We start from the raw sequence: 25,761 nt of genomic DNA, 5'->3' as shown, positions 1-25,761 counted from the left end.
TTTCACTTCTACAGCAGATGGTTCCTGGCAGGAATTTGAAGTGGAGATGGTGCAGTTAACATCTCAGACCACCTGCTCACCAGGACACCTCCAAATCAGGCTCAGGATTACAATTTACCAACATACTCTACATAAAAATCCGCTTCTTTCATCTGCATGAACAAAGGACGAGAAGTTTGACACGGTGTAATCATTGACACGTGTGTGTGTGTGTGTGTGTGTGTGTGTGTGTGTGTGTGTGTGTGTGTGTGTGTGTGTGTGTGTGTGTGTGTGTGTGTGTGTGTGTGTGTGTGTACATCTACTTTATATTGCATGGTTTATGCTTCCCCCTGTGCCCTAGGGTGCCTCGGTTTAAGTTGCCTCAACTAAACACGTTGTCCAGGGCTTCTAAAGCCGCATCTCTATAATTGCTAGAATTATATTCTTTAATTCGTCTAGAGATTTTCAGTGAGAGCAGTCTATGTATGTCTTGTATTTAAATGCTTATACACGACCTTTTGGCTTAAAGCAAGGCTTAATAAAGGCCCAAGGATGTTGCATTGGTGTGTGTGTGCGTGCGTGCGTGCGTGTGTGTGTGCGTGTGTGTGTGTGTGTGTGTGTGTGTGTGTGTGTGTGTGTGTGTGTGTGTGTGTGTGTGTGTGTGTGTGTGTGTGTGTGTGTGTGTGCCTGTGTGTGCGGTATGTGCGTATGTGTGTGGGTGACACAATCTATAGTAAAGATGAACTTCCACAGATTGCATCATGAGCTGGTAATAATTTACAAGAAAGTACTTTTTATTACTTTTGATTCTAAAACAGATAATTGTAGACCTAATTTGAATCCCTGAGTCGCATTTAAAACCCTTTGGTAAAGACTCTACGTACACTCTCCGCACCACCTGTTTTGAGATAGTAGAAGGTATAGGTTTGCACCTATAATACTTTTGGGGTTTTTATTCTTCTGTCGCAACACAAAACAGATTTTTAACATTTTCCCATATATTACTTAGAAAAAGCAACACTACATTGTTTTCATTTATCCAAATCTATTCAGCCATCATGCGTCTGTATGGCATCAAGACCAAAGGACATCTGACTGCCATACGTGGCCTACATAATAATAGGATCTTTGGTCCATTTTATGCAAAACAGTAGACCTAAACTAAAAATGAATTTCCTTTCACTAACCTGCTTTCACTCCGTAAATAAACATGCCTTTGATTTGCTGAACAATGCTAGGCAAATAAGAAGCTTAATATAGTTGAATGTTTTTGTTATTAAAGCTATTTTTCTGCAGGTGAGTTATAAGAGCCGTCAGAAAGATAATAACTGCGAAAAGGTCATGACCTGAGTTGAAAAGCCTCAGTCCTCTGATCCTCTGATCTCTCCTCGTGACCATGAGACAGAGGATGGACACGGGGGGGGGGGGGGGGGGGCTGGTTTAGTGTCGGGGCTATGCAGAGTCCACCTGGGCTTTTGCTTTGAAGTCCTGGTAAGCAGAGAATCAATTTATCTCACTCTAAATTATAAATGCTGCTGTTTGTTTTTCACTCTTTGACATTTTTGTATGTGTAGACATGCAATTTTCTGTCACACACACACACACACACACACACACACACACACACACACACACACACACACACACACACACACACACACACACACACACACACACACACACACACACACACACACACACACTATCACAGACTTTATCTGTCTAACCATCTCTTATAAACATGCCTTTGACCTTATTTTGCAAGAGGTGGTAACCTCAAGAGACACCTAGGGTTCATCCTGGATCAATTCACAGATGCTGCTTTAAACTTCTCCGTAAATAAAAACTATAATAAGGTCAATTACAACTATATAATCACATTTCAAATAAAAAATAACAAACAAAGATGAACTGAACTGAACTGAGTAAATGAAGAACAGTTACATACATTGCTTTATGTATTTGTTTGTCCCTCCTGTTTTGAAATCAAGTGTTCAATCCTCCTTAATCTGATCCTCCACAATCACAATCAAGGCCCTGTGAATTCCTCACACCAGAACTGCTGTTAAGCTTTAATGTAATGTTGCCATCTGGTTATTCCTTTCTTCCCTTTTTGATCTATTAAACCATAAAGATGTCGGACACAACGGCTGCAACAATCACTTTAGAAACATGTGTTAGACATTTGCAAAGCACACTTTCCTTTTCTATTTCTTACTTTAGCGGTGACAGGACTGCTCTTCTATCACTCACAGGGATATGTTAAAAGAAGTAGGCTTAAAGGAATATTTCAACATTTTGAGAGGTGGTTTGTTACCAAGAGTAACAGCATTAAAAAAAACAGATGCCTTTTTTTCTGTGAAATATAAACAGGCAGAATAAATGTAGTTTATCATTTTTTGTATGGATTAAATAAATGGAATATAACATCAGAGCCAGAAATGCTTTATGTGTCCCACAGTGGGGACATTTACAAACATAAATATGTAGGCTGACACATGTGTGTGATAAATAGAGTAAAACACATGTGATAAAAGTATACATGGTAAAAGCAAGAAGCAGCAAATGAAAAGTGAACATTATGTCTTATTAAGTACATTACTATAATATATAATATATTTAATACATAACATCAACAAATAAAGTGTATACTAACACAACATGCTAGTTAGTCAGTTTAATACGTAGCAGTTGGACGTTTTTTTATGTTCAGGCATTGCAAGCCAGCTGTTTTCACACGTTTTTTTCTTAACTAAGAGGCTGTCCAAAAATGAATTGAAAGGGTAAGTCAAGTCTAGTAAAACTCGTTTTTTATTTATTAAACCTATTTGTATCAAATTACAAACATACTGTTGTTTAAAAAAGAGAAAATCATGCTTTTTCCCACATTTAGCTCCTAGATCATTTCTGTAGTCCCTTGAGGTTCTTGCCACCTCTTTCATTTATGCACAGTCCCTAACTGGCTCCAGATTCTTGCTCCATGTTTAGTGGATGGACAATAAGAGTGTTATTGATCCTCTCCTCCAGCTGTTGGAGAGAAATCAAATATTCCAGGTCAGTGTCAACGGCCCGCAGCTCTTCCTTATGCATCAGTCCACCATGACATCACTGAGCAAGCAATTACACATTTGGTGCGCTGACTTCACATATTCACAGAACTTCCCTTGTTTATTGCTCTGCGGGGGAAGAAACATGCAGAAGAGGCAGTAATGGTGGAAAAATGGACTACATGTTGATCTCTACAAAAGCCAGAGGGTTTGAACTCAACATAACGAAATACACCCAAAGAAATCACTTGAAACCAGCTGTTACAAACATTACAAAAAAACATACCAACTGAACTTTATTTAAAATGTATAAGACCCACAAACATGATCCTCCTGTGTAAACATGCCTAGCAGTCAAACTCTGCTCTTGTAGCATGATAAAAAGGAGTTCAATGACAACAAGAAACAGAGAAGGAGATGTAGAGAAGAGAAAAGGGATAACACTTATTCAAATGGCCACAGAAAAAAATAGAAAGGCAGGAAGAGGCCCGCGTTCAGACCAGGCAGACTGTCACACATGTTTTCATTTAACCCTTTACAAGATGTGAGGATATTGCAGAGGAAAGGAGAGAATAACATCCATCCCTGCTAGAATACTCGCTTTTTTTGGTTGTTGCAATCACCTTTACAAATGAAATTATTACAAAAAAGCACACACCTAATAAGGTGCTGTCACAACCATATTGATAAGATAAGATAAGAAGATTTTTTTGTCTTAAAGAAACATGAAAAGGATATTTTTTATTTGAGTGGAAAACAGGCAATAAGAATACATACAATATAAGGAGTAGTGGGGTTCGGCTGAAAGGGGACTGAATGTGCTAAACACAGATGGGAACGATCCCTCACATCACTTACATTAGTGGAAAAAGAGGCTCTATACAGTGAAGAGTGGGTGTGCACGGCCATGCCTGAACACACAAAATGGGGTGCAGGGGGAGAAAGACCCAACAGTGGAGAGAAAGAGAGAGGGGTGGAGAGGGGGGATGGCAGAACGTTAAGGAGGGAGAGCAGGGAGGGGAGGACAGTTTTACAAAGTGTTTGTCAGAGTCCCCCTCAGTCCTGAGCACTTTGAGAAACAGATAGGGGACAAGGAGGGCGAGCCTTGTTTCAGGTATGTGTGTTTGTGTGTGTTTGTGTGTGTTTGTATGTTCATGCATTTATGTGAACGTTTGTCAATCTGTCTATGTGGTATTTATCTATGAAAAAACACTTGATGATGATTGAGTTCTTTTTTTGTGTAAGCTTTTTTTTTTCCTCCTGCCAGTCAAAGGGTAATTATTGATATGTTCCCATCATTTTGGGGCCGTATAGGAACCGTTAACAAAGCTGGCATTCATTGCAAGTTTTTTTTCACTTCTTTTTGAATGCTTGCTCTCTGGATTCCCTGTGGTTTAAGACCCCTAAGAATGTACCTCTCTGCAGGCACATTTCCAAAACAAAGTTAGTAAGCTGCTTGTACCTCTGTCTGTTCGTTTGCCAGATGTTCTCTTAGGATGTGCGAGCAGTTGGATTTTCGCTAACATTTTGTTGGTACATCCTGTACCTAAAAATTATATAAGAGATGACTTTTCATTTATTAGATACAGAGAGTCAGCTGTCAGTTTGCTGTATTTGTTTAATACAAAAAAAGAAAACAGTCAATATAGTCCCATTATAAGATAACAAGAATAGAAAATTGTTGATTTGTGTATAAAATCGTATTTTGATTGTATTTACTTTGTCTCTTTCTTTGTCTCTGTTAGATTACTGTGAAGATTTGTCCATTTTTGACCATGCGTGCGGTGCTAGTCTTCCTCTTGTCTGCCCTCATTCCCCTCTCTCACTGCCAATCATATGACCCCTTCGCCTGGCTGTACGGCCCGCATAGCCACAGATTTGCCTCCCTGCTGGGAAACACCAATGGAGGGCAGTGCCCAGATGAGTGTGACTGTCCCCCCACCTTCCCAGTCGCCATGTACTGTGACGGCCGGGGCCTGACAGCCATGCCCACAATCCCCTCCCGTGTAAAGTACTTGTACCTGCAGAACAATGCCATCACAGCTGTGCCAGACTCAGCTCTCGTAAACGCAACCAATCTGGTGTGGCTCATGATGCACGGCAACCAGCTGACATCTGGCTCCATTGGCGAGAAGGTAAACCTCCATCTGGTCCCAGTCAGATCCAGAAACACACGTGAGCTCAAGGCATGAAAGGGGAATGCTGCTCTAAACGGTTCTCAGATGGGGCAGGCGGCTAACAGAACGTAATTAAGTAAAAAGTCATGCTTTTATTGCTGCAAATGTGATTTAATAAAGGGGGAATTTTTTAATAAATGTAGACATGAGGTTACTTGTCTGAAATTAATTAAAATTATACTGCAGTTTTCTTTCTGCTACAGCATACACATGTGTTCAGTTTATGTCCTGTATTCTGCTTTGAGATAAAAGGGAGACATTAGGTTTTGGTTTATGATAGCTTTATTAATCCATCATAATAAAGATAGATCTGTTCCTACTCAATGTATAAGGAGAACCTTTTTCTCATACAGCCAATTACATTACACTAAAACGTTGTATCATAGGCAGACAGTTCCACTGTTCCACAACCACTCCCTTTTAGTGATTGACATTTTGGTTTTCTAAATCGTTCTACTATACAGTGCTATACATAAAAGTTACACAGTACTTGTTGAGTTTCACAACTGTAATTCTTGTATCTAAAATATGCAGTTCATTGAGCTCACTTTCCTCTTCACATCTCCTTCTCTGAGACAATGAATATTGTTTAACATCCAAACAGTAGCTACCAGCATTAGCTTGTGACCTAACTAACATGAACCTGAATGCAAATACATTTGCAAGATACTGCTTGCAATTAAAAACATAAAAAAATGCCACTGAAACTTTTCCTGACTGCAAAAAAAGGGATTAACCCATTGAGATTCTTTCACTTAATTTTCTTCGTCATTTTGCAGGCCTTTATGCAGATGGAGGGACTGGAGCGCTTGTATCTACAGTACAACAATCTGACAGCCTTTCCCTCCAACCTCCCTCGCACCCTGCGAGACCTCAGAATCGACCACAACAAGATTGAAAAGGTATTGTTTAGCATTATTTTGCTATTGTGCGGAGCCCTTTCTGTTATTGTTTACTGTTTTGGCCGTTCATAACAGACATTAGGCCTTAACAATTATTTCTACTGTTGCCTAGGTAACAACTGCAGACTTGGAGGGAATGGATAACCTCACCATCCTGTATCTCCATGACAACTCTGTCACAGACTTGGGCTCATCACTGAAGTCACTCAAATCCCTCACACTGCTGGACATCAGCGACAACAAGTTGACAAAGGTGATTTTGTGTCCTCCTCCGTGTATCTCTTGATTTTCTATGCGATCATAGCTGGAAAAGTTTCAGCACCTTTTAAGGGGACCTCCCGAAAAAGTGTATTTTCTGATTGATTTGGGAGAAAAGTAGGGTCAAGGTAGGGTAGTTTTAATTGGTGGTTGGAGATATTCAGATGGGGTGCGGTACACTCTAATGAGCCTGCATGTGTCATTGTAAGGGAAGCCAAATTTAAGTTTTCTGTTCTTTTTCCTTTTCTTATACCAACAGTGGATCCCTAAAATCTTATAATATAGTTATAAATTGTATTTTTAACTTGTTATATCCCTTTTTTCCTGTTTGAGACAGCCCACAAAGTTGTCGTGTTTCACAATTGTGGGTTGTGGGCACTCCAGGTACCCAGGTGTATGGGCAAGAGCTTTAAAAAAGTGAGTTGTTTAATAACATGTCCTCTTTAACTGATCATCCCAGGTCCCAGAGGCACTCCCCGAGCATCTGCACCAGCTCTACATGCAGTTCAACTCCATTGATTCTCTGCCAGACGGCTTCCTGGGCAGTTTCTCTCAGCTACAGTACATCAGGATAGCTCACAATCAGCTGACAGACAAGGGCATCCCTGCCAACGCGTTCAATGTGACCGGGCTGGTGGAGCTGGACCTGAGCTACAACAAACTGGAGAGAATCCCCCCTGTGAGCACCACCCTGCAGCATCTGTACCTGCAGGCCAACCAGATCAAAGGTAAAGCACAAACAGGATTCATTATTCATTAGCGTCTTTCGATGAGCACCTGGTCACCGGGTTGTGGAGCTGTTTGCTGATGTTTGCAGGTCACTATCAATCAAGATTGATCAAACCACTGACACACAGTCCTGATAAAGCAGATTATCTTTACAAAAAAAGTAATGATCCTGATTTTCATTCAAATAAATGTCTGTTATGCCACTATGTATAGCTAGATTAAGTTAAAGAAAGAATGAGTTTTGGGGCCACAGAAAAAGTTTTCAATATTTAATTATTTGCAATATTACAATCTGAAAATGTTCTTCTGCTGCTTTCCCTGGTCGCACACCTTTTTCATTTGTCATTAAATCAGATCACAGCCAGATAACAGAATAAAAGCCAGATGACCGATGTTGCATCTAAGATAATTGGGTGCCTTGTCTTGTCGCCCTGACTTATTTATTTTTAGGACAATAGTTTATGATGCTGCCCACATTTGTTGTTACACTAGCAAATACAGTGTGTGCAAATCTCCAAATGTGCATTGACACAAATACATTCCTCACCATCTCCTCATCTCCCCTTCAGAGTTCACTCTGGGCAGTTTCTGCAGCGTTGTGGATGTGACCAACTTCTCCAAACTACAGACGTTGCGACTGGATGGAAACGAGATCAGTCGCGAGGACATCCCGACAGACTCCGCCCTCTGCTTGCGCCTGGCCAACAACATCGAGGTCTAACTGTGCCTATGAAATAATGTGTGGCCCTTTTCAGCATGCACCAACAGTTAGACACATTATACGTGTGATTTGCCAAAACTAAAAAACAGCAGGTGCCAGCAGTTATTAATCCACTTTTCACAACAGATATTTTACAACTTTTGAAATGTTATCAGTGTCAAGTCTGGTTTTATTTGAATAACATTTAAGTTGATCTTAAATAAAGGGAGATGAGTCCTCTGCATTATGATACAGTGTATAATCCTAGTAACTGAGATATTTTAGGAGCCATATTATGTTTCTTTTTGCGTATTAAAAATGATCTGACCCTGATCCTCCCTTTATGTTGCTGTGAGGATCAATGATCTTTGTAATCTCTTCCTACAAAGCATGCCTTCTGTTGTCCACCGGATAAGTTGTGTTAGGTTTCATGTGTGTATTGTATATTTTTAAATCATTACTGTAGCTGTCGCTAAGAATGACATTCCTGTATCACTTCTCACTCAACTCCCACAGTGATGTCATATCGCAGATGGGCGCATATTGTTATCTTTGTTATACATGTTGTAACTGTTTCTGTAAAGAAATCCTCCTGTTTCAGAATAAAGTCACCTTTTCTCTTAGAGACAGGGGTGGTCATCTATGTATGTGAAATATTTCTGTACTGTAATGTAGTGAATCACACACAAAAAGGCCTTGTGAATTACCACTATTGTGTTACTGTATGCATTACATTGCTTTTTCAATTAAGTGACAAATATTTGAAAATTACAGAATTAATAAACAATGAAAACCTTAAAAAGACCACTTTACTTTTTCAACATAGTATTTTAAGTGCACTGTGCTTTACTGTCTTTGTGCGTAAGAGTGTGATGTTGGTTTGATTCAGTGATTTGATGGACTAATGGCCGATTGAAGAAGAGGAAATAGAGGAGCACTGTCCTACAGTTTGACCGCTTTTGTTCATATTGACCTGATGCATCTATCTGTTGATTTAAGGCTTATCAAGTCACTTTCTGGTAGTTAAAAAGACAGGCACTTGCTATCGTAATGTTTATATCAAGGAAATTAGAACTTTTACGAGACCTTTATAATCTATGTATACACAAACAGTATTTTCAAAAGACTAGAGATCTTCATCCGCTCACTGATGGTGTCTTCCTGCTCTACATCCAAGTTATTTGTGAGTGTGAATAGTTGAAATGCTATAACTAATGGCATGTTTGTCGAACTAGTTACAACCAACAGATAAGACAGAGGAATGCTCTTAAGAGGATGTTGGCACAAATATTTTAAGTTAATATGCAATGAACTGCAAGACAACCTGAGAAGCTTTTCAAAGACTGATTTGTTTTTTATTGTGAGGTGACTGCAGGACAATAAAGGTTATCAGTTCAACCTGCAGCTGGAGGGGCAGAGCTGTCGCAGCAGGGCTGAACCCTCTGTGTGTCAGCGGTGTGATAGTCAGAGGTCACAGGAAGTCTATATTTATATTTTTCTCCATTATTATGTTTGTAATCTGTGGCCATACAGGCAGATAACGTCATACCAGGGAGTGGTTATTATAGGTTTAGTTTGTGGCCACATGTAACTGACCTGAAATTGCTCACCCTGTCTGTGTAAGTGCCAAAAGGTCCAGGAGAACTGATTATAATGTGTTATAATTTTTCCTGTGGACCAGTGGAGTATTTAGCTGGCAAACATACTGATATTTCCCTCATGAGTTCAAAAAAAGACAATCGATTTTGACCTACATTTGGTAGTTGACCAGAAACATAATAAATGCTGCACTGTGACTTTTGGATGTGTAACTGATTTGCCTTTTCAACATATCAACCTAAAAGGTATGTTGCTGTTACGTTTACAAGGCCAAAAAGCAGTTAACAGAGATGAATCATTCACCTTTGCATATGAGGGAGAAAAAAACACGTTTATAAACACTGGAGCAGAACACATTGACATTAACAGATTTACCATATACATATATTTTAGCAAATTGTCCGTTTTTGGGTGTTAGTGTGTCTCTTTATTAATGACTTTTACCATAAGTATAATAGGTGTTTGTAATGAATGGGTTTAGCAGGGATTTTTCATTAACCTCTCTGTGTCATTAGTGCTGTCAACTGACATGTTTGTGGTCACATCCTCAGGTTGTGATTATGGGTGACACAGATGCACCCATGCTAACAGCACAGTGATTATATGTTGTTGTCACTGACCAACATGAGATCTCTCCATCATCAGTGAGAGGACTGGCTTTAGTTGTGAAGACGTGGTTACTCACCTGAGTCACACACACACACACACACACACACACACACACACACACACACACACACACACACACACAACACACACACACACACACACACACACACACACACACACACACACACACACACACACACACACACACACACACACACACACACACACACACACACACACACACACACACACACACACACCCAACAGAGGAGTAAACACTTACCAGCAGTCAGGGCAGTCTCCTTATCAATACTAATAATATAATGTTAGCATCACTCCTACACAATCTGAGGTGAAGAGTCATGCACAGTATGGGCCTGTTTTTGTGGAATCATATAATTGAGCAACGTAGAAGAAATACTAGTATGATACAGAAATCAACCAGTTATCACACTTATAGTAAGGGTAGGGGAGTCACTAATTTTATCATGAAGGAAACTACTAATGTGCATAACATCTTGTTTCAAGCTTGATAAGAATTATTGCACAAACCAGCTCAGCAATGTTGTGAGGGGATGGAGGGTGATTGGTTGGAAAACATCATTCCTTTGTCTGTCCAATGGGGGAGGGGTGACTTTAAAACAGACCTACCTGAGGGATTTTAATTTTGTATACAGACCTTTAAGGTGAAAGGAGGACATGAAGGAATACAGCTGGAACAGTTTCAAGAATTTGATATTCAGAAATCCTGCTGTTGTCAACCAGGTAAGGTCAGACTCTTACCATTTACCACAAAATAGGTCTTGGGTACAGGTTACTTTCCTGTATTTCTAAAGATTTACGTTTTAGATTTTTTGTTTGTGATTTGGTATTTGAATTTTAAAAAATACATACCGGTTTTTACATGTAGATTTTGTATGACCTGTTGCAACAGAAGGTTAAACAAGATATCAGTAAATATATAATGGGTTTATTTAATTGACTACTAAAGTGGAATTGTCTTAAACTGATCATTTAACCAATTCCTGCATGAAAGACTTAATTGAAAAAGAAAATTGATTGAAAAGAATAATGTATTTCGTTGTTTATACATTAATAAATTACTTACTACATAAGTAAATATGATCAAAGTGAAATCTGCAGCAGTGATGAACTATGTCTTTGTGTCCTATTTATTTTTGTTAAATATAATCATGAAGCGTTGCAGAACTGTGTATTTCATCACCCTTAAATGAACATTCACTGACTGCAGTTGTATTTTATGTTACTTCTTACAAATTCTACCACTGGAAACTTTTCAATGATCAGGATCCACATGTGGATAATGGGGATGAAAATACTGAGCGTGGGAACTGGGCCAGCAAGAGGGAGTACATGCTCTCTACGATCGGCTATGCTGTTGGACTCGGAAATATCTGGAGATTTCCGTATTTGGCCTACAAGAATGGAGGGGGTAAGTACTTGCTGTGTGATGACTTACTAGTGCTGGAAATGCTGTCAATCACTACTATTGATATTGTTTCCAATCCCTCACTTTGGGCAGGTGCCTTTCTTATCCCCTACTTTGTGATGTTGGTGGTGACTGGAATTCCTCTGTTCTTCCTGGAAAGTGCCTTCGGGCAGTTTTGCAGCCAAGGTCCAATCAACATATGGAGATCAGTACCTATCCTGCAGGGTAAGACGACCATAAGAGTTAAAGATCAATCAGGTGAATCTGAATGTAAAGATGTCAAGCATGAGGAGTTTTATGAGGCTAATGGTCAACTGTGGACAATCATTTGTCTTTTTAATGACTTTTGATCTCAGAGGAGCTTTTGGTTGTTTGGTTTTAAGCCGTAAACCTTTTAAGGTCAATTAATTCAATTTGTTCAGACCAAAAGGGTACGAGCTGCATTAAAGTCTAACAAGAAAACGTACTGGTCAAGTGCATGTAGTTGAAACAGGTGAAGGCATTTGATTTCTCCTCATTAAAAACAATATAAAAAGACGCTGGCGTTCAGAAAAAGATGCTAAGTATGTGGGCACAAGGCCTTACTGAGCATAAAACAAAACTGTATTTCCCCACAAAATTGGAAAAATACAAAAGCATTCAGGAATGTATTGAAGAACCAAAGCTTTTTCTACAGCTCTGAATAAAAGATTTACTTTGGAATAGAGATGATACCTTGGGGGCTATCAGATCTATGGTGCTGCCTGATAATGAGTTAGCATGAAAAATCGTGAACTTTGTTTGCTGTTGGAATTGTTCCCCCCAACTTTTGACTTATATGCCTTCATTTATTTATGTTTAAAGGTGACCTGTCATGCAAAATGCAATTTTGTACGTCTTTTATACATGAATATGTGTCCCCGGTGTTCCAGGGAACTCACCGAATGTCAGAAAACACAACCCTCTCTATTTTCCTCCATACCCAAATCTCAAAAAAAAAAAAGGGGCTGCAACGGATCTGATACAGACTGATCCAGATTTGAACACTTGTATTTCGTCACAGAAGTTTTGCTACGGCTATTGGGCCAACTCCACCAATCAGGAGGAGACAGCCACGGACATTGGCGTTCCAAAGCGCTGTGGTACATATTTCAGGCCACCAGATGGTGCTGTTCTCCCTGAATCCGAGCATGAAAGGCAGTGTTAAATTGAGCGAAATGAGGAATTGCTCAAATTGGTATTTTGAAAAATAAAAAGTATAAATATGCCTTATATAGGTATGGTCCTACACTATATTATTCAAATATAGCATGATAGGTCCACTTTAATTAATTGATAATCATGCAATGTATTTATTGTTAACTTTTCACAATTTAAAATAGTCATTGGCAATATGTCAAAATGTGAAAAACTGCCATTAAGCCATTTGATATATCCTCTCTCTCTCTTTTGTGCTCCAGGTGTTGGCGTTGGCATGGTTATGGTGACTCTAATAGTATCAATTTACTACAACGTCATCATCGCCTACAGCCTTTACTACATGTTCGCCTCCTTCCAGTTTCCTCTGCCATGGTCCAGCTGCCTCAGTCTGCCTGACAGTAACTGCAGCACCGCACCTCAAGGTACTTAAAAAAAATGGATGATTCAAGGAACCGAAAAAATAATAATGACCGTAGATTGAAATTATACCAAAAACACAAACTATATTAAAGTTTTTTTTTTTCGAGCAATCTACATTTCAGATCAAAGCTTAAGTAATGCTTGTAAATTCTCACTTATTTGGTTTTTTACTTTTCTAGTGTACTGCAATGTAAGTGGTGTTTTAGTGACCAACTGGACTCAGGAGAACACCACCTGTCCTTCATCTGACACAATCACAGTTCCCGTGCAGAGCCCAAGTGAGCAGTACTGGGAGTAAGGATTACACTTTTTTTTGCAACAAACATAAATTCACACACTTATCATAAATGCTGTGGCTGAATAGTCTCTCCTCCTCAGCCGTGTGGCCCTGCAGAGATCCAGCGGCCTGGATGAAACAGGACCAGTAGTTTGGCATTTGGCTCTCTGTCTGCTGCTGAGCTCCTTGATTGTTGCTGCAGCACTCATCAGAGGCATCAAGTCATCTGGCAAAGTAAGACAACATCCACCTAATACCAATACCTTATCCACAGACCAACATCAGGGCCAGTGCATATATCAATCTGTCTAATGTCCTTTCAGGGTTTTACTGCAATGCAAGCAAACGTTGTTGTTAATTAATGAATTTAAAGGTAGCTGGATTTCTCGAATTTAGGAAAGAGCCAGACTAGCTATAGCCTATCCCTATTTTCGAGTCTTTATATGCTAAGCTAAGCTAAGCAGCTGCTGGCTAAAGCTACACATTTCAAACGCAGATGGTTTCACCCTTCTCTTCTTAACTCTACATAAAAAGCCAAATATATATTATTATTAAAACGCTAACTATTCATAAAATGTTTTACATATTTGCATGCGCCCATTAGATAAACTTATTTTGAGATTACAAGTGTGAGTGCATGCTACTGACAGAGACGAAAAGGTTATGCTAATTGCAACATGACAAACACAATAGGTTTAACAAGTTATGCATGAAACCCCTAGTGGCATTGCAAGAACATTTTACCTAATAAATTACTTATTCACAATGTTTACTGTTCTCTCCAGGTGGTTTATTTCACAGCCACGTTTCCTTACGTGGTGATTCTGATCCTGCTGATCAGAGGTGTGACACTAGAGGGAGCCAGAGATGGGATAGAGTTCTACATTGGCTCCCAATCCAATTTGACTAAATTGACAGAAGCACAGGTAAGAACCCAACTTTGACCATTTCACTGCTTTTAACTACAGATATCTAAATCTTTTGATTAAAATATGTCTTTGTGTTTTTTTAGGTCTGGAAAGATGCAGCAACTCAGACCTTCTACTCTCTCTCGATTGGCTGGGGTGGAGTCATGACTCTTGCCTCCTATAACACCTTCCACAACAATATGTTCAAAGATGCATTTGTTGTGACACTTACTAATGCTGGTGGGGGCTCTGCTATAGTAGTGTTTATCTATAAAAAGGTTAGAAAATATTGTGTTTATTGATCTATTTTCATCTTTTCATCTTTTCCTAGGTACCAGTGTGCTTGCAGGCTTTGCCATATTTTCAATCTTGGGTCACATGGCTCACTTCCAACAAGTGCCTATTGAAAAAGTGGTCAAGGCAGGTCAGACAAGCACAATGCTTCAACAACAATTAATACAAAAATAATGGAAAACATTTAAGTGGCCCCTGATGTTTTGTTTCTTTGTGTCTGTGCAGAATTTGGACTGGCATTTATTGCATATCCAGATGCTTTATCTAAGCTTCCCATTTCCCCTCTGTGGTCAATTTTGTTCTTCTTCATGCTTTTGACTGTTGGTCTGGACTCTCAGTTTGCAGGAATAGGTGAGTTATTTAGTTATCATTTAGACTTGCTTAACATTAGACGACTGCTACTGCAATACACTGATGTATTCTCAATCAAATGTTCTTTATTTTAGAGGTGATGACAACCTGCCTGCTGGATGCCTTTCCTCAAATCTTCAAGTCCAAAAGAGCATTATTGACCGTAGCGATATCTTCTGTTCTCTACCTGCTGGGCCTGCCATGTGTCACAAGGGTAAGTCTGAGTGTCATTTTATTTTAGAACTGTGTTACGACATCTAGTTGACCTACTCACCCATGTGTGTGTGTGTGTGTGTGTGTGTGTGTGTGTGTGTGTGTGTGTGTGTGTGTGTGTGTGTGTGTGTGTGTGTGTGTGTGTGTGTGTGTGTGTGTGTGTGTGTGTGTGTGTGTGTGTGTGTGTGTGTGTGTGTGTGTGTGTGTGTGTGTGTGTGTGTGTGTGTGTGTGTGTGTGTGTGTGTGTGTGTGTGTGTGTGTGTGTGTGTGTACCTCTGAGATAGGCAGGAATATACTGGGTGACCCTAATCGATGGGTTTGTTGCTGGCTGGGTGCTGCTAGTTTTGGCTCTCTTGGAGATCATTGGTGTCTGCTACATCTATGGTAAAAGTGACAATTGGAGGTATGTGCACATAAAGGTGACAGAGATTCCAGCTGTGTACATGTTTGTCTTCTTCTCATTCATTACAGGGGGAAATCGTTTCATTAAAGACATTGAAATGATGATTGGAAAGAAGAGTTTCCTTTTCTGGCTGTGGTGGAGAGCATGTTGGTTCTTCATTACCCCCTGCCTTATAGTGGTGAGTACAACATGCAGCTGATGCAAAAATATTTGATTAACCATATGTCTGGAAGCATCTGCTTGACTCAGGCCTTAAAAGCTATATAGAGAAATGGAAAAAGGTCTCACATTACTCTCTGTTTGTTTGTAAATAATTAAATAAATAAAACGTCCTCATGTCTGAATAGAAAAAACTTTGATTTGACCTTCTCACAAACAAACAGTAAATCAATTACATTCTGATCTGGTGTAATGTTTGAAACCAGCTGCCTTTGTTGTCTATAGGTGATCCTGATCTGGTCCTTGGTGTCACTCGAGTCACCCTCCTATAGTGGAGTCCAGTTCCCAGAGTGGGGTTTGGCTGTGGGCTGGTGCATGACTGTATTTATCCTCCTCTTGGTTCCTATCGTCGCTGTGTATAAACTGGTGAAAGCAGAGGGAAGCCCTTGGAAGGTGTGTATTTGTAATAACCGGAAAAGAATGCCGAAAAATCGGACGAAGATACCAATGATGCCTTTTGCAAAATGTCTAAAGCATGGCATTTTGCACAGCATGAGATGTTTTTTACATGAAAGGTTGAAATGATGCTAACGTGTTTCCACAGCGTCTGAAGTCATTGTGCTCTCCAACTGAAGAGTGGCATCCCTACCTGGACATCCATCGAGGAGAGCGCTACTCCGAGCAACGCATCCGCCTCAGGATGAGCCATAAAACCAAATCAGAAGCAAATGTGAATGTAATCTTGAGCTCATGGCTCTGATGTTTGGTTTTTGTGTCAGTCTTTCTTTTTGTGCATATGTGTAATCTGTGAACACTTTATTATGTAAGTTAGAGTTAATTAAGTGATTTATGAACTCAAGGAGGCAGAGAGTGACAAATGATTCACAGATTTGATTTCTGGAGCAGGTAGCATGCATCACGCTTATGTGAGGTCATGTGTTTACTGTAAATGGAGCAGAGCCATTAGAAAGTGACGACAAGGAGCAATGATCAAAGGCAACGAGTGTAAAACAGCTGAAAGTAAACTAAAAAAGAAAAAAACATGCTTTCATGTTAAAATAAATAATAAGATTCAATGTATAAAACAATATTATTGCTCAATGGGGCATTCAATCAAGATGTTTAATGTTTTGTTCGTAAAGACTGTCGTGCCTCTCTTGCCATGTCAGGTAACTAAAAAAAATGCCACCTCCAATATTCATAAATAAAAATGTTTTTCTTGATCTATGAGGTCAAGCTTCTTTAACGTCTATGCAATCTGCACCTACTATATGACAATAACACACAGCACAGGAGATAATAGGGCTGGATGTTTATAGCAGGTTCTCATGAATGCTGATGCGACCTACAATAACAAATAGCTTAGTAGGCTACAGAAAATCAAGATTGAACAATGCTAAGCTAAAATGCTACCATTACATAACTGAAATGTAGGTTACTCCAATTTTCTTAGAGTTTACCGATATTACAACGAATAATGTGCATTTATTATGTACAAATAAGTGCAAACACAAAGTTTATGACAAAAGGCGCGAACAAACAACCACAATCTAAAAAATACTTACCTCATAAAGAATCTGTGGATTTACTAACCATAAATAACTACTGCTACCATGACTCTACATATATCGTAAATGTGAAAAAATGCATACATCCTGCTTATAGATCCAGCCGGCTGAAGCCCGAGGCACACAGCACGAGAAAAAGCTTCAGAAGCAGCACATGTTGAGCTAGAGATACTAATTTGCAATGAGGATGCGACTTGTCAGACAAGTTATTGTTAAACCAGCACTTTAGTTGTAACATTAGCTACGTGCCGCGCACATTAACTCCTGCCACAGTTTCTACCAGCCTCTCATTCTGACAGAATTCAAAACATAGTGCTTTGATAGTGCTACCTTCTTATGAGCTATCTGATCAGTACATGTATTTGTTGTGTATGAAATCATTGCCTTTTCTACAGGAGTTGATGGACAATATTTATTGTAGCAGTAGCCTGCATGTGAGACATTTAGGGACCATCAGTGTTAGTAGTTTAAGGGACTGATCATTTAGGGAAGGTTTAGCCTCCAATTGAATGGAGACACGGCTTGGGGTGTTCTGGAAGTGCTTATACTCTGGACAGCGAGAGTAGACTGGAATTTGGCCTTCTACTATAGGCCAATGCATTAACAAATGGAGCATAAACATTATTATTTGCTGCACAGGAGCAGTTTCAGTTCATCTGTAAAACTAGATGATCCCTTGATATCTAATGTGCGTGTGAGAGGGAAACCGAGAGAGAGAGAGAGAGAGAGAGAGAGAGAGAGAGAGAGAGAGAGAGAGAGAGAGAGAGAGAGAGAGAGACATCCAGTATTTAATTAACAGCTTTAACAACTTCCCTTCTCAGCATGTGTCAACAGTAAAATAGTATTTGATTAATCCTAGGGTCCTTAATGAAGCAATTAGAGCACACCGTGGGGTGTAGAGATCATACATGGAGCTCAGTCTGGTGACAAAATGACTACGCCTATGTGTAAACCGAGCAGCTGTCATTCAACAAGCTTATTTGTCATATGAGTTGCTGCAGTGATGGTAAGAGAGAAGAGACAATCAGGGTTTAAATGTTACTGGATGGTAAATGTGTGTATTCATAGCCTAATATATTACTTAGAAGTACAAAAAAAACATTGGCTTACTTTAACTAAAGTTAATGTAGAATATTTGTTACATCACATGTTAGATGCTTTTACCCAAAGCGACTTACATACATACACTCAATGTGGGCATTTAAAGGGATTTAGTTACTTTACAATGCATCCAAACTACTGTATATAAGAAGTTGAATATTGAGCAGTTTACAAAAAATAAATCTAAATTCAAGGTAGAATTTCTAAAGGGTGAGCTGTTTCTTTAAGATCTGAGGTAAGATGGCCGTTTGAGTGATAATTTATTTTTGACTTAACAGGTCTCAACAGTGTAGACAGGTTTACCTGTGTAAAAAGCAGAAACCATTGGCAGGAATTCATGTTGGTCGCTGTGACTTGAAACCATCAAAAGCAGATGAAAATGTGGAAATATTGCTCGAACATTTCCGAGGACCCTGCTATTCTTAATGATCAGGTAGGACTTTTAACAAATTAATACATATCTAGCATAACTGTTGCCAATTAACTAAGGAAACAAATTCTATTTTGCTTTTACAATAGCTTCCATGACATATGACCTACAGTAATTACCCCGCAGCAATGCTAACTTGTAATACCATACTGGACATGTGTGGAACACCTCTTTCTTTTGGATTTTAGTGCATATTCTTAATGAAAAAAATCTCTTTATTGAAAAGTCTCATCACTTTTCAATAGCTTCCATGCAATGTGACTTTATGAACTGGTGAATCAATGCAGCAGTGTCATTTTGCACTGGTCAAGTAGGACACATCTCTATAGAGTTGCAGTGCAAGTTCCGTTTATATTTGATCATCCAGCATGTTTTGGTATAAAAGTATAAGTATGACTCAGGGTCAGGGAGATTGTAATGACTGTATAGTCCTATATTTCATGATGTTTGCATACCAGTGATTGGCCTTTATACCAGCATACATTTCTACAAGAAGTAGGTGTTTTTATTTACTTTATATTATTGGAACTGAGTCTTTGTTAATGTTGGTATTACGCTTCCCTGAGAAAACGAGTCCAAAAGTCTGAAATTAGGGGTCCGATATGTGTGTTTATGATGGCTTTGTATGTCTTATTTTTAATATTAAGTTAATAATAAGCATAAAAACAATATATATATGTTGTAATATTGTGCTTTGAGCATGACTCTCGTATGGATGAAGGTGATGAGAATCCTGAGCGTGGAAACTGGTCCAACAGAGTACATGCTCTCCATGATAGGCTTCGCTGTTGGCCTGGGAAATATCTGGATATTTCCATATTTAACCTATAAACATGGGAGCGGTAATTATTTACAACAACAAAAAATGATGCCAGTGTTGTAAGTACTGTCATCATCACTAAAACATGCTGTCATGCCTGTGAGCAGGTGCCTTTCTCATTCCCTATTACCTGATGTTGGTTTTATGTGGAATTCTTCTTTTCTTCTTGGAGAATGCCATTGGTCAGTTCTGCTGCCAAGGTCCAGTTAACAGTTGGAGAGCAGTGCTGATACTGCAGGGTAAGCCTAACAGTAGATATGTTAAAGGCTGCAACATTCAGTTATTTGTTTTAATAATGTAATAATAATGAAAAAGAAGATTTTGAATAGTGGCTTTTTGGTCTTCTTCTGCCTAAAAGAAAATAATGATTGTTGTAGGTGCTCAGTGGGGATAAGAAGTAAAACATCTTTCCAAATAACTTATTAAAGTGTATAGTCCAGCATTATAGTGTGTTATAACCTGTTATCTTCTCCAGGTGTTGGCCTTTCCGTGGTTTTAGTAACCAGGTTTATGTCAATTTACTACAACCTCATCATCGCCTACAGCCTGTACTACATGTTCGCCTCCTTCCAGTTTATTCAGCCGTGGTCCAGCTGCCTCAGTCTGCCTGACAGTAACTGCAGCACCACGCCTCAAGGTGCTTTTATTATTTCCATATTTTAAGAAGTTGAGGATCAAACCTGCTTTTATGTTGAAATGAATTTGTTCTTGTGCACTTTACACCTCAGATCAAAGCTTAAGTAATGCTTGTAAATTCTCACTTATTTGGTCTTTTTTCTTTTACTTTTCTAGTGTACTGTAATGTAAGTGGTGTTTTAGTGACCAACTGGACTCACGAGAACACCACATGTCCTTCATTTGACACAATCACAGTTCCCATGCAGAGCCCAAGTGAGCAGTACTGGGAGTAAGGATTACACACTACAAACACAAATTCGCCCACTTATCATAAATGCTGTTGCTGAACGCTCAGATGTCTCTCCTCCTCGGCCGTGTGGCCCTGCAGAGATACAGTGGCCTGGATGAAACAGTGCTGCAGTGCTCATCAGAGGCATCAAGTCATCTGGCAAAGTAAGACAACATCCACCCCAAGTCCTTATCCACATTATCTGAATATCCACTGACCCCGTAGCCTACATACAAAACAACAAATTGATGCTGTGCAGGAATGTACATGCCATGGTTAACTTTGCACTTTTAAATGTCTTATGAATAAAGGCAGTTGCATAACTCTATCATGAGATCACACGTTCAGAATATGAAATCATGTTTTTTGTCTCTCCAGGTGGTTTATTTTACAGCTACGTTTCCGTAATTGTTGATATTGATCCTGCTGATCAGAGGTAGGACACTAGAGGGAGCCAGAGACAGGATAGAGTTCTACATTGTTTCCCAATCCAATTTGACTAAACTGACAGAAGCACAGGTAGGTACATACGTGACAATGCTAACTGATGTTCAGCAGGTACAGTATAATGTTTGAATGTTAATTATCTTAGGTTAGCACTTTTACATACTAAAATTTACTAATTAGCTCTCACCAAAAAGCTAAGGGTGATGGAAATGTCATTAGGTATGATGGTGAATATTGGAAAAGATACATTGTGAACTGATGATGGTGCTAGATGAAAAGTTGTTTTGTGATCAAATACTTTTTTTAATACCACAGTTTAGATTGGTGCTAGATACAAAGTTCAAGCCTATCCTTAACTCTAACCCTAAGCCTTAACCTAACCCCATCATCTGGGAAACATGCATGTCTGTACACTTTTTAAAGGCAATCTACCCAATTTGTGTTGAAATATTTCTGTCTGCAAATATTGCCATTCCTTCAGTCATGCCGGTAGCATGGCTAAGAAGAGTTGAGTTGTCCTATAAATGATGTCCAATATCACTCTCTTAAGTCATGTTGGTGTGTTTCAGGTCTGGAAGGATGCAGCAACTCAGACTTTTTTTCCCCTTTCAATTGGAATTGTGACTCTTGTTTCTTATAGCAACTTCCACAACAACATGTTCTTTGACTCAGTTGTTGTAACCCTCTTGAATCATGGTAGGAAAATACATTTGAAGCACTATTTCAAAGCTGAAGGATATCGTCAGAGTTTATTTAAGACATAACAATACCATGTTATAAGTCATTCTTTCTTCAAACATCAAAACCACTATGTAGTGCACACTATGTCAGTTTACAGTTGAGTCCTCGGAGAGAGTCATCTACAGCTTCCATTTTCTGTAGCAAGATTTAAGGTGTATAAAACGCCTTGAGTGGCACCTTTGATATACAGTGTGAGAAATTCTGTAAGCTGTCGCTACATTTGGAGTGACTATTGTAATTTTCTGTTACAGCTACGAGTGTATTTGCAGGCTTTGCCATTTTCTCAATTTTGGGTCATATGGCCCACATCTATGGAAAGCCTGTTGCAGCAGTGGTGAAGGAAGGTCGGCATCTTTCATATAACTGACTGATTGACACAAGATGTCAAAAATCTGCTACAGTATGATGTTCTTTTCTGAAAGTGTGTTGCTCTATTGTTGTGCAGGATTTGGCCTGGCATTCATTGGGTATCCAGACACCTTGGCTAAACTTCCCATTTACCCTCTTTGGTCCACCTTGGTTTTCTTTATGCTCATCATAGTTGGCCTGGACTCTCAGTTTACATGTTTAGGTGAGATTGTCATTTACCAGTGGCTTTGCTATCATACCTCGTACCCAAAGCCCCTTTTTCTACATGCTGAATCTATGTCATATCAACAAATCACTGTAACTGTTTAATTGGCTCATGAATTCTCACCCCTCTTCTTGTCTTTTAGAAGTGATCACCACCTGCCTGTCGGATGCTTTCCATGAAAACTTCAAATCTAAACGTACCTTATTGACTATTGGGACATGTGTCACTGTCTTCCTCTTGGGCCTGCCATGTGTCACAAGGGTACACCATATCTACCGGCAGTGAATGTATGAATTCTGTCAGATATATTATCCAGTGCTTGAATTGGAATAAAAAAGGTGCCAGTACTCTAAATCAGCAACAAGTATTTGGCACAAAGTCATAGTATATCCTATAATGCTGGTGGGTTTGTCTCTTTACTGTATATTTTAGAAAGGCTCACTGTACTTAAACAAAATGACTCAGGGTGCATCTGAGATTAGAGGGGGTGCAGTGGTAAAGTGCTATTTTTATAAGTGGGGAGTGGACCTAACACCCTCTAGTCTAGGGGGGTCCGGGGGCATGCTCCCCCGGGAACATTTTTTTTTAAATATTGAAGTTAGATGCATCAATCTGGTGCAATTTGAGAGAAAAATGAAGAGATATATGGATACCTCTCAACATCCATAATGAAACAACTGTAAACAGATTTACTTTTTCTTTATGGATATAAAAGAAAGTAAAGCTTGACTCCTACTGGCTGCTTAAATGAGCCCTCGTCCCTGAGGCCACTACCAGTTTTTTGTGCCATTTTGCTGGATTTATTTGTCAATAGCGTTGCTGCACAAGGTGATAGCCCTCTAGTTTAAATCTACTACGCAAAAAGAAACATGGAGATGGGTTACTATTTAAAAAAAATTGCAAATCTATTTGGTAACAGTGGGGCCGGGCCTCAAATCCTATAGGGGGGTCCGGGGGCATGCTCCCCCGGTAAGATTTTCTTTTAAATGTTGGACTTAAATGCATCAATCTGGTGCATTTTGAGGGGGAAATAAAGAGACTACACCCATATGAAACAAAAATGTATACATTTAAATAATCATAAAATCATAAGTACATGGCCATAACCAATAACATACAATATCCAATATGAAAAAACATTGAAACTTGTTTATTTATTTGTTTTTGGTTCATTTATAGTTGTGAGTGTGTCTGGGCTCCTGAATCGGCCTCTCCTGTCTCCCTCCTCTCCCCCCTGCTCCTCTTTGAGGCAACAGCAAAGACTAGTTTTAGCTCTCAACAAGTTTATCTTACCTTTTTTCACCTAGTTAACATTTTGTTTGTATTATTAATGCATATTTTACTAATCACTACCCCCTCAAATGGAAATATGTGTTTACATAAATGGTGACCGAACCGTTTGAGACCCACTGAGATAACTTAAACTAAGTTAACTATCTAAAGACTCAAGAGAGTAATTTACCTCACCAGAGCTGTAGTTATTATCAGCCTCTCAGTCTGACAGCAAAGGACTCTCCCTCCACCTTGTTGTTTAATAGCTCCTTATATCCGTTAGCGCAGCTAGCTAGCACCAGATGCTAACAACAATACACGTAACCGGTGCGCGCGCTTTCTCGCTCGCTCGCGCCACACATACACCAACACACACCCTCCCGAGCTTGAATGACACACAGAGACCAATCGAGGGCATTAGTATGATCTGTATGAAAGTGGCAATGTCGGCAGGCCACGTCATGTAGACAGCCAGTCACCCTCTGTGAGGCAGAGTCAGACCCACATTTGCGCTGCGTTGCGTTTACAATATATACGTATATTGCCGGCGGCTGAGTACCGGCATTTTACTGAGTACCGGTGTTACAGTATAAGTTGAGTCATGACAACTGGCGACATTCTATTATTTTCGTCATAGGAATCCGGGGCGTGTACATTGAGGACCCATTGTTGACTTACCAGGAAAGAAACATCGTTTGTCGTTTACGTTCATCTTTTGCTATATCTGCCTTCCTAAGATCACTTTGCTGCACATTCAGTACTCGTATGTGAGGTTGTGGGTGAGAGTCCGATATCGTGACGCTTACAGGGAGGTATCGAACATTACAAAGTAGGTGACTGTGTGGATGCCTGTTCAAAACATTGCAAACTTCAATAAATCATTTAAATTATATATTTGTGTCCGACTTTCATTTGTTCATCGTTCTTAATGTGGTGTATAGTAGCTTTGATAGCTGTCCATACCTTCAGACAGCCTAAAAGTAAAACACAAGTTGTTTATTCACAGCCTGAACGCTCATCGAGATGACTGGATCAGTCATGAAACTTGTGATCAGCTCCGATTAAATTGTGATATCAATTCTGTAGCTAACCTCCAGGGAGCACATTTATTTTATGAAATACCTGTATCCCTCTCATCACAACAAGACTCTACACTGTGCAGGAAAAACAATTACATACATGAAAATAACCTTGATGCATGGGAATTAAACACACAAACTATCTTCCGTGGCTATACTGATATGTCACAGTAACGGTAAACCACAGAAAAGTAAGTCCAGCGGGGCACAAGTTGAATACATATAATACGGTAGTTCTATTATGCCTTTAAGCCTATACGTTTAACGTTTATTTCATAAAATAAACGTGCTCCCTGGAGGTTAGCTACAGAATTGATATCACAATTTAATCGGAGCTGATCACAAGTTGTCATGACTGATCCGGTCATCTCGATGAGCGTTCGGGCTGTGAATAAACAACTTGAGTTTTACTTTTAGGCTGTCTGAAGGTATGGACAGCTATCAAAGCTACTATACATCACATTAAGAACGATGAACAAATGAAAGTCAGACACAAATATATAATTTAAATGATTTATTGAAGTTTGCAATGTTTTGAACAGGCATCCACACAGTCACCTACTTTGTAATGTTCGATACCTCCCTGTAAGCGTCACGATATCGGACTCTCACCCACAACCTCACATACGAGTACTGAATGTGCAGCAAAGTGATCTTAGGAAGGCAGATATAGCAAAAGATGAACGTAAACGACAAACGATGTTTCTTTCCTGGTAAGTCAACAATGGGTCCTCAATGTACACGCCCCGGATTCCTATGACGAAAATAATAGAATGTCGCCAGTTGTCATGACTCAACTTATACTGTAACACCGGTACTGCGTACCGGTGAGTACCGGCCCAATTCAAGCACTGATATTATCCTTGCTAACTGTGTGTGTGCGTGTGTGCGTGTGTGTGTGTGTGTGTGTGTGTGTGGTGTGTGTGTGTGTGTGTGTGTGTGTGTGTGTGTGTGTGTGTGTGTGTGTGGCTTTGGTGGAGAGCATGTTGGTTCTTCATCAGTCCATGCATCATTGTTATAAGTACAATAAATATATATATATATTTTTACATGTTATACTTCATTAATTCCACCTTTCTGATTTAATAAAATCAGAAAGGTGGAGGTACTGTACAGCCCTCGTTGCCTTAAGAAGGCAGTCAAGATCCTCAAGGACCCACACCACCCG

General features: G+C 39.4%; 2 protein-coding genes and 1 pseudogene across 3 annotated transcripts; all 3 read left to right on the top strand.

Moving 5' to 3' along the window:
• The first annotated feature begins 4,016 nt into the window (after positions 1–4,016).
• fmoda (fibromodulin a) lies at positions 4,017–8,435 on the top strand. The gene is made up of 6 exons (XM_079685783.1): positions 4,017–4,140; positions 4,772–5,161; positions 5,983–6,105; positions 6,218–6,358; positions 6,824–7,091; positions 7,662–8,435. The coding sequence occupies exons 2-6, from the start codon at positions 4,802–4,804 to the stop codon at positions 7,811–7,813; spliced, it is 1,044 nt and encodes a 347-aa protein (XP_079541909.1). The 5' UTR covers positions 4,017–4,140; positions 4,772–4,801; the 3' UTR covers positions 7,814–8,435.
• Positions 8,436–10,699: 2,264 nt separating this feature from the next.
• LOC307038901 (sodium- and chloride-dependent neutral and basic amino acid transporter B(0+)-like) lies at positions 10,700–17,388 on the top strand (the record flags this gene model as incomplete). The annotated part of the gene is made up of 16 exons (XM_079680576.1): positions 10,700–10,765; positions 11,309–11,453; positions 11,544–11,675; positions 12,890–13,051; positions 13,229–13,343; positions 13,428–13,560; positions 14,112–14,252; positions 14,339–14,474; positions 14,566–14,658; positions 14,754–14,879; positions 14,975–15,093; positions 15,377–15,476; positions 15,564–15,673; positions 15,940–16,107; positions 16,259–16,390; positions 17,320–17,388. 16 exons carry the CDS (start codon positions 10,700–10,702, stop codon positions 17,386–17,388), a joined length of 1,947 nt encoding a protein of 648 aa, XP_079536702.1.
• A 2,065-nt stretch (positions 17,389–19,453) lies between these two features.
• LOC307038900 (sodium- and chloride-dependent neutral and basic amino acid transporter B(0+)-like) lies at positions 19,454–22,527 on the top strand (annotated as a pseudogene). The gene is made up of 10 exons: positions 19,454–19,595; positions 19,681–19,812; positions 20,049–20,210; positions 20,366–20,480; positions 20,564–20,644; positions 20,859–20,999; positions 21,497–21,623; positions 21,920–22,012; positions 22,114–22,239; positions 22,385–22,527. The product of its transcript is annotated as a sodium- and chloride-dependent neutral and basic amino acid transporter B(0+)-like (transcript).
• Positions 22,528–25,761: the final 3,234 nt, after the last annotated feature.

The sequence above is a fragment of the Notothenia rossii genome (genome assembly GCF_949606895.1).
Source record: "Notothenia rossii genome assembly, chromosome: 5".
NCBI classification, from domain to species: domain Eukaryota; kingdom Metazoa; phylum Chordata; class Actinopteri; order Perciformes; family Nototheniidae; genus Notothenia; species Notothenia rossii.
The sequence above is the reverse complement of the archived record's forward strand: the minus strand, read 5'-3'. Positions and strand labels throughout refer to the sequence as shown.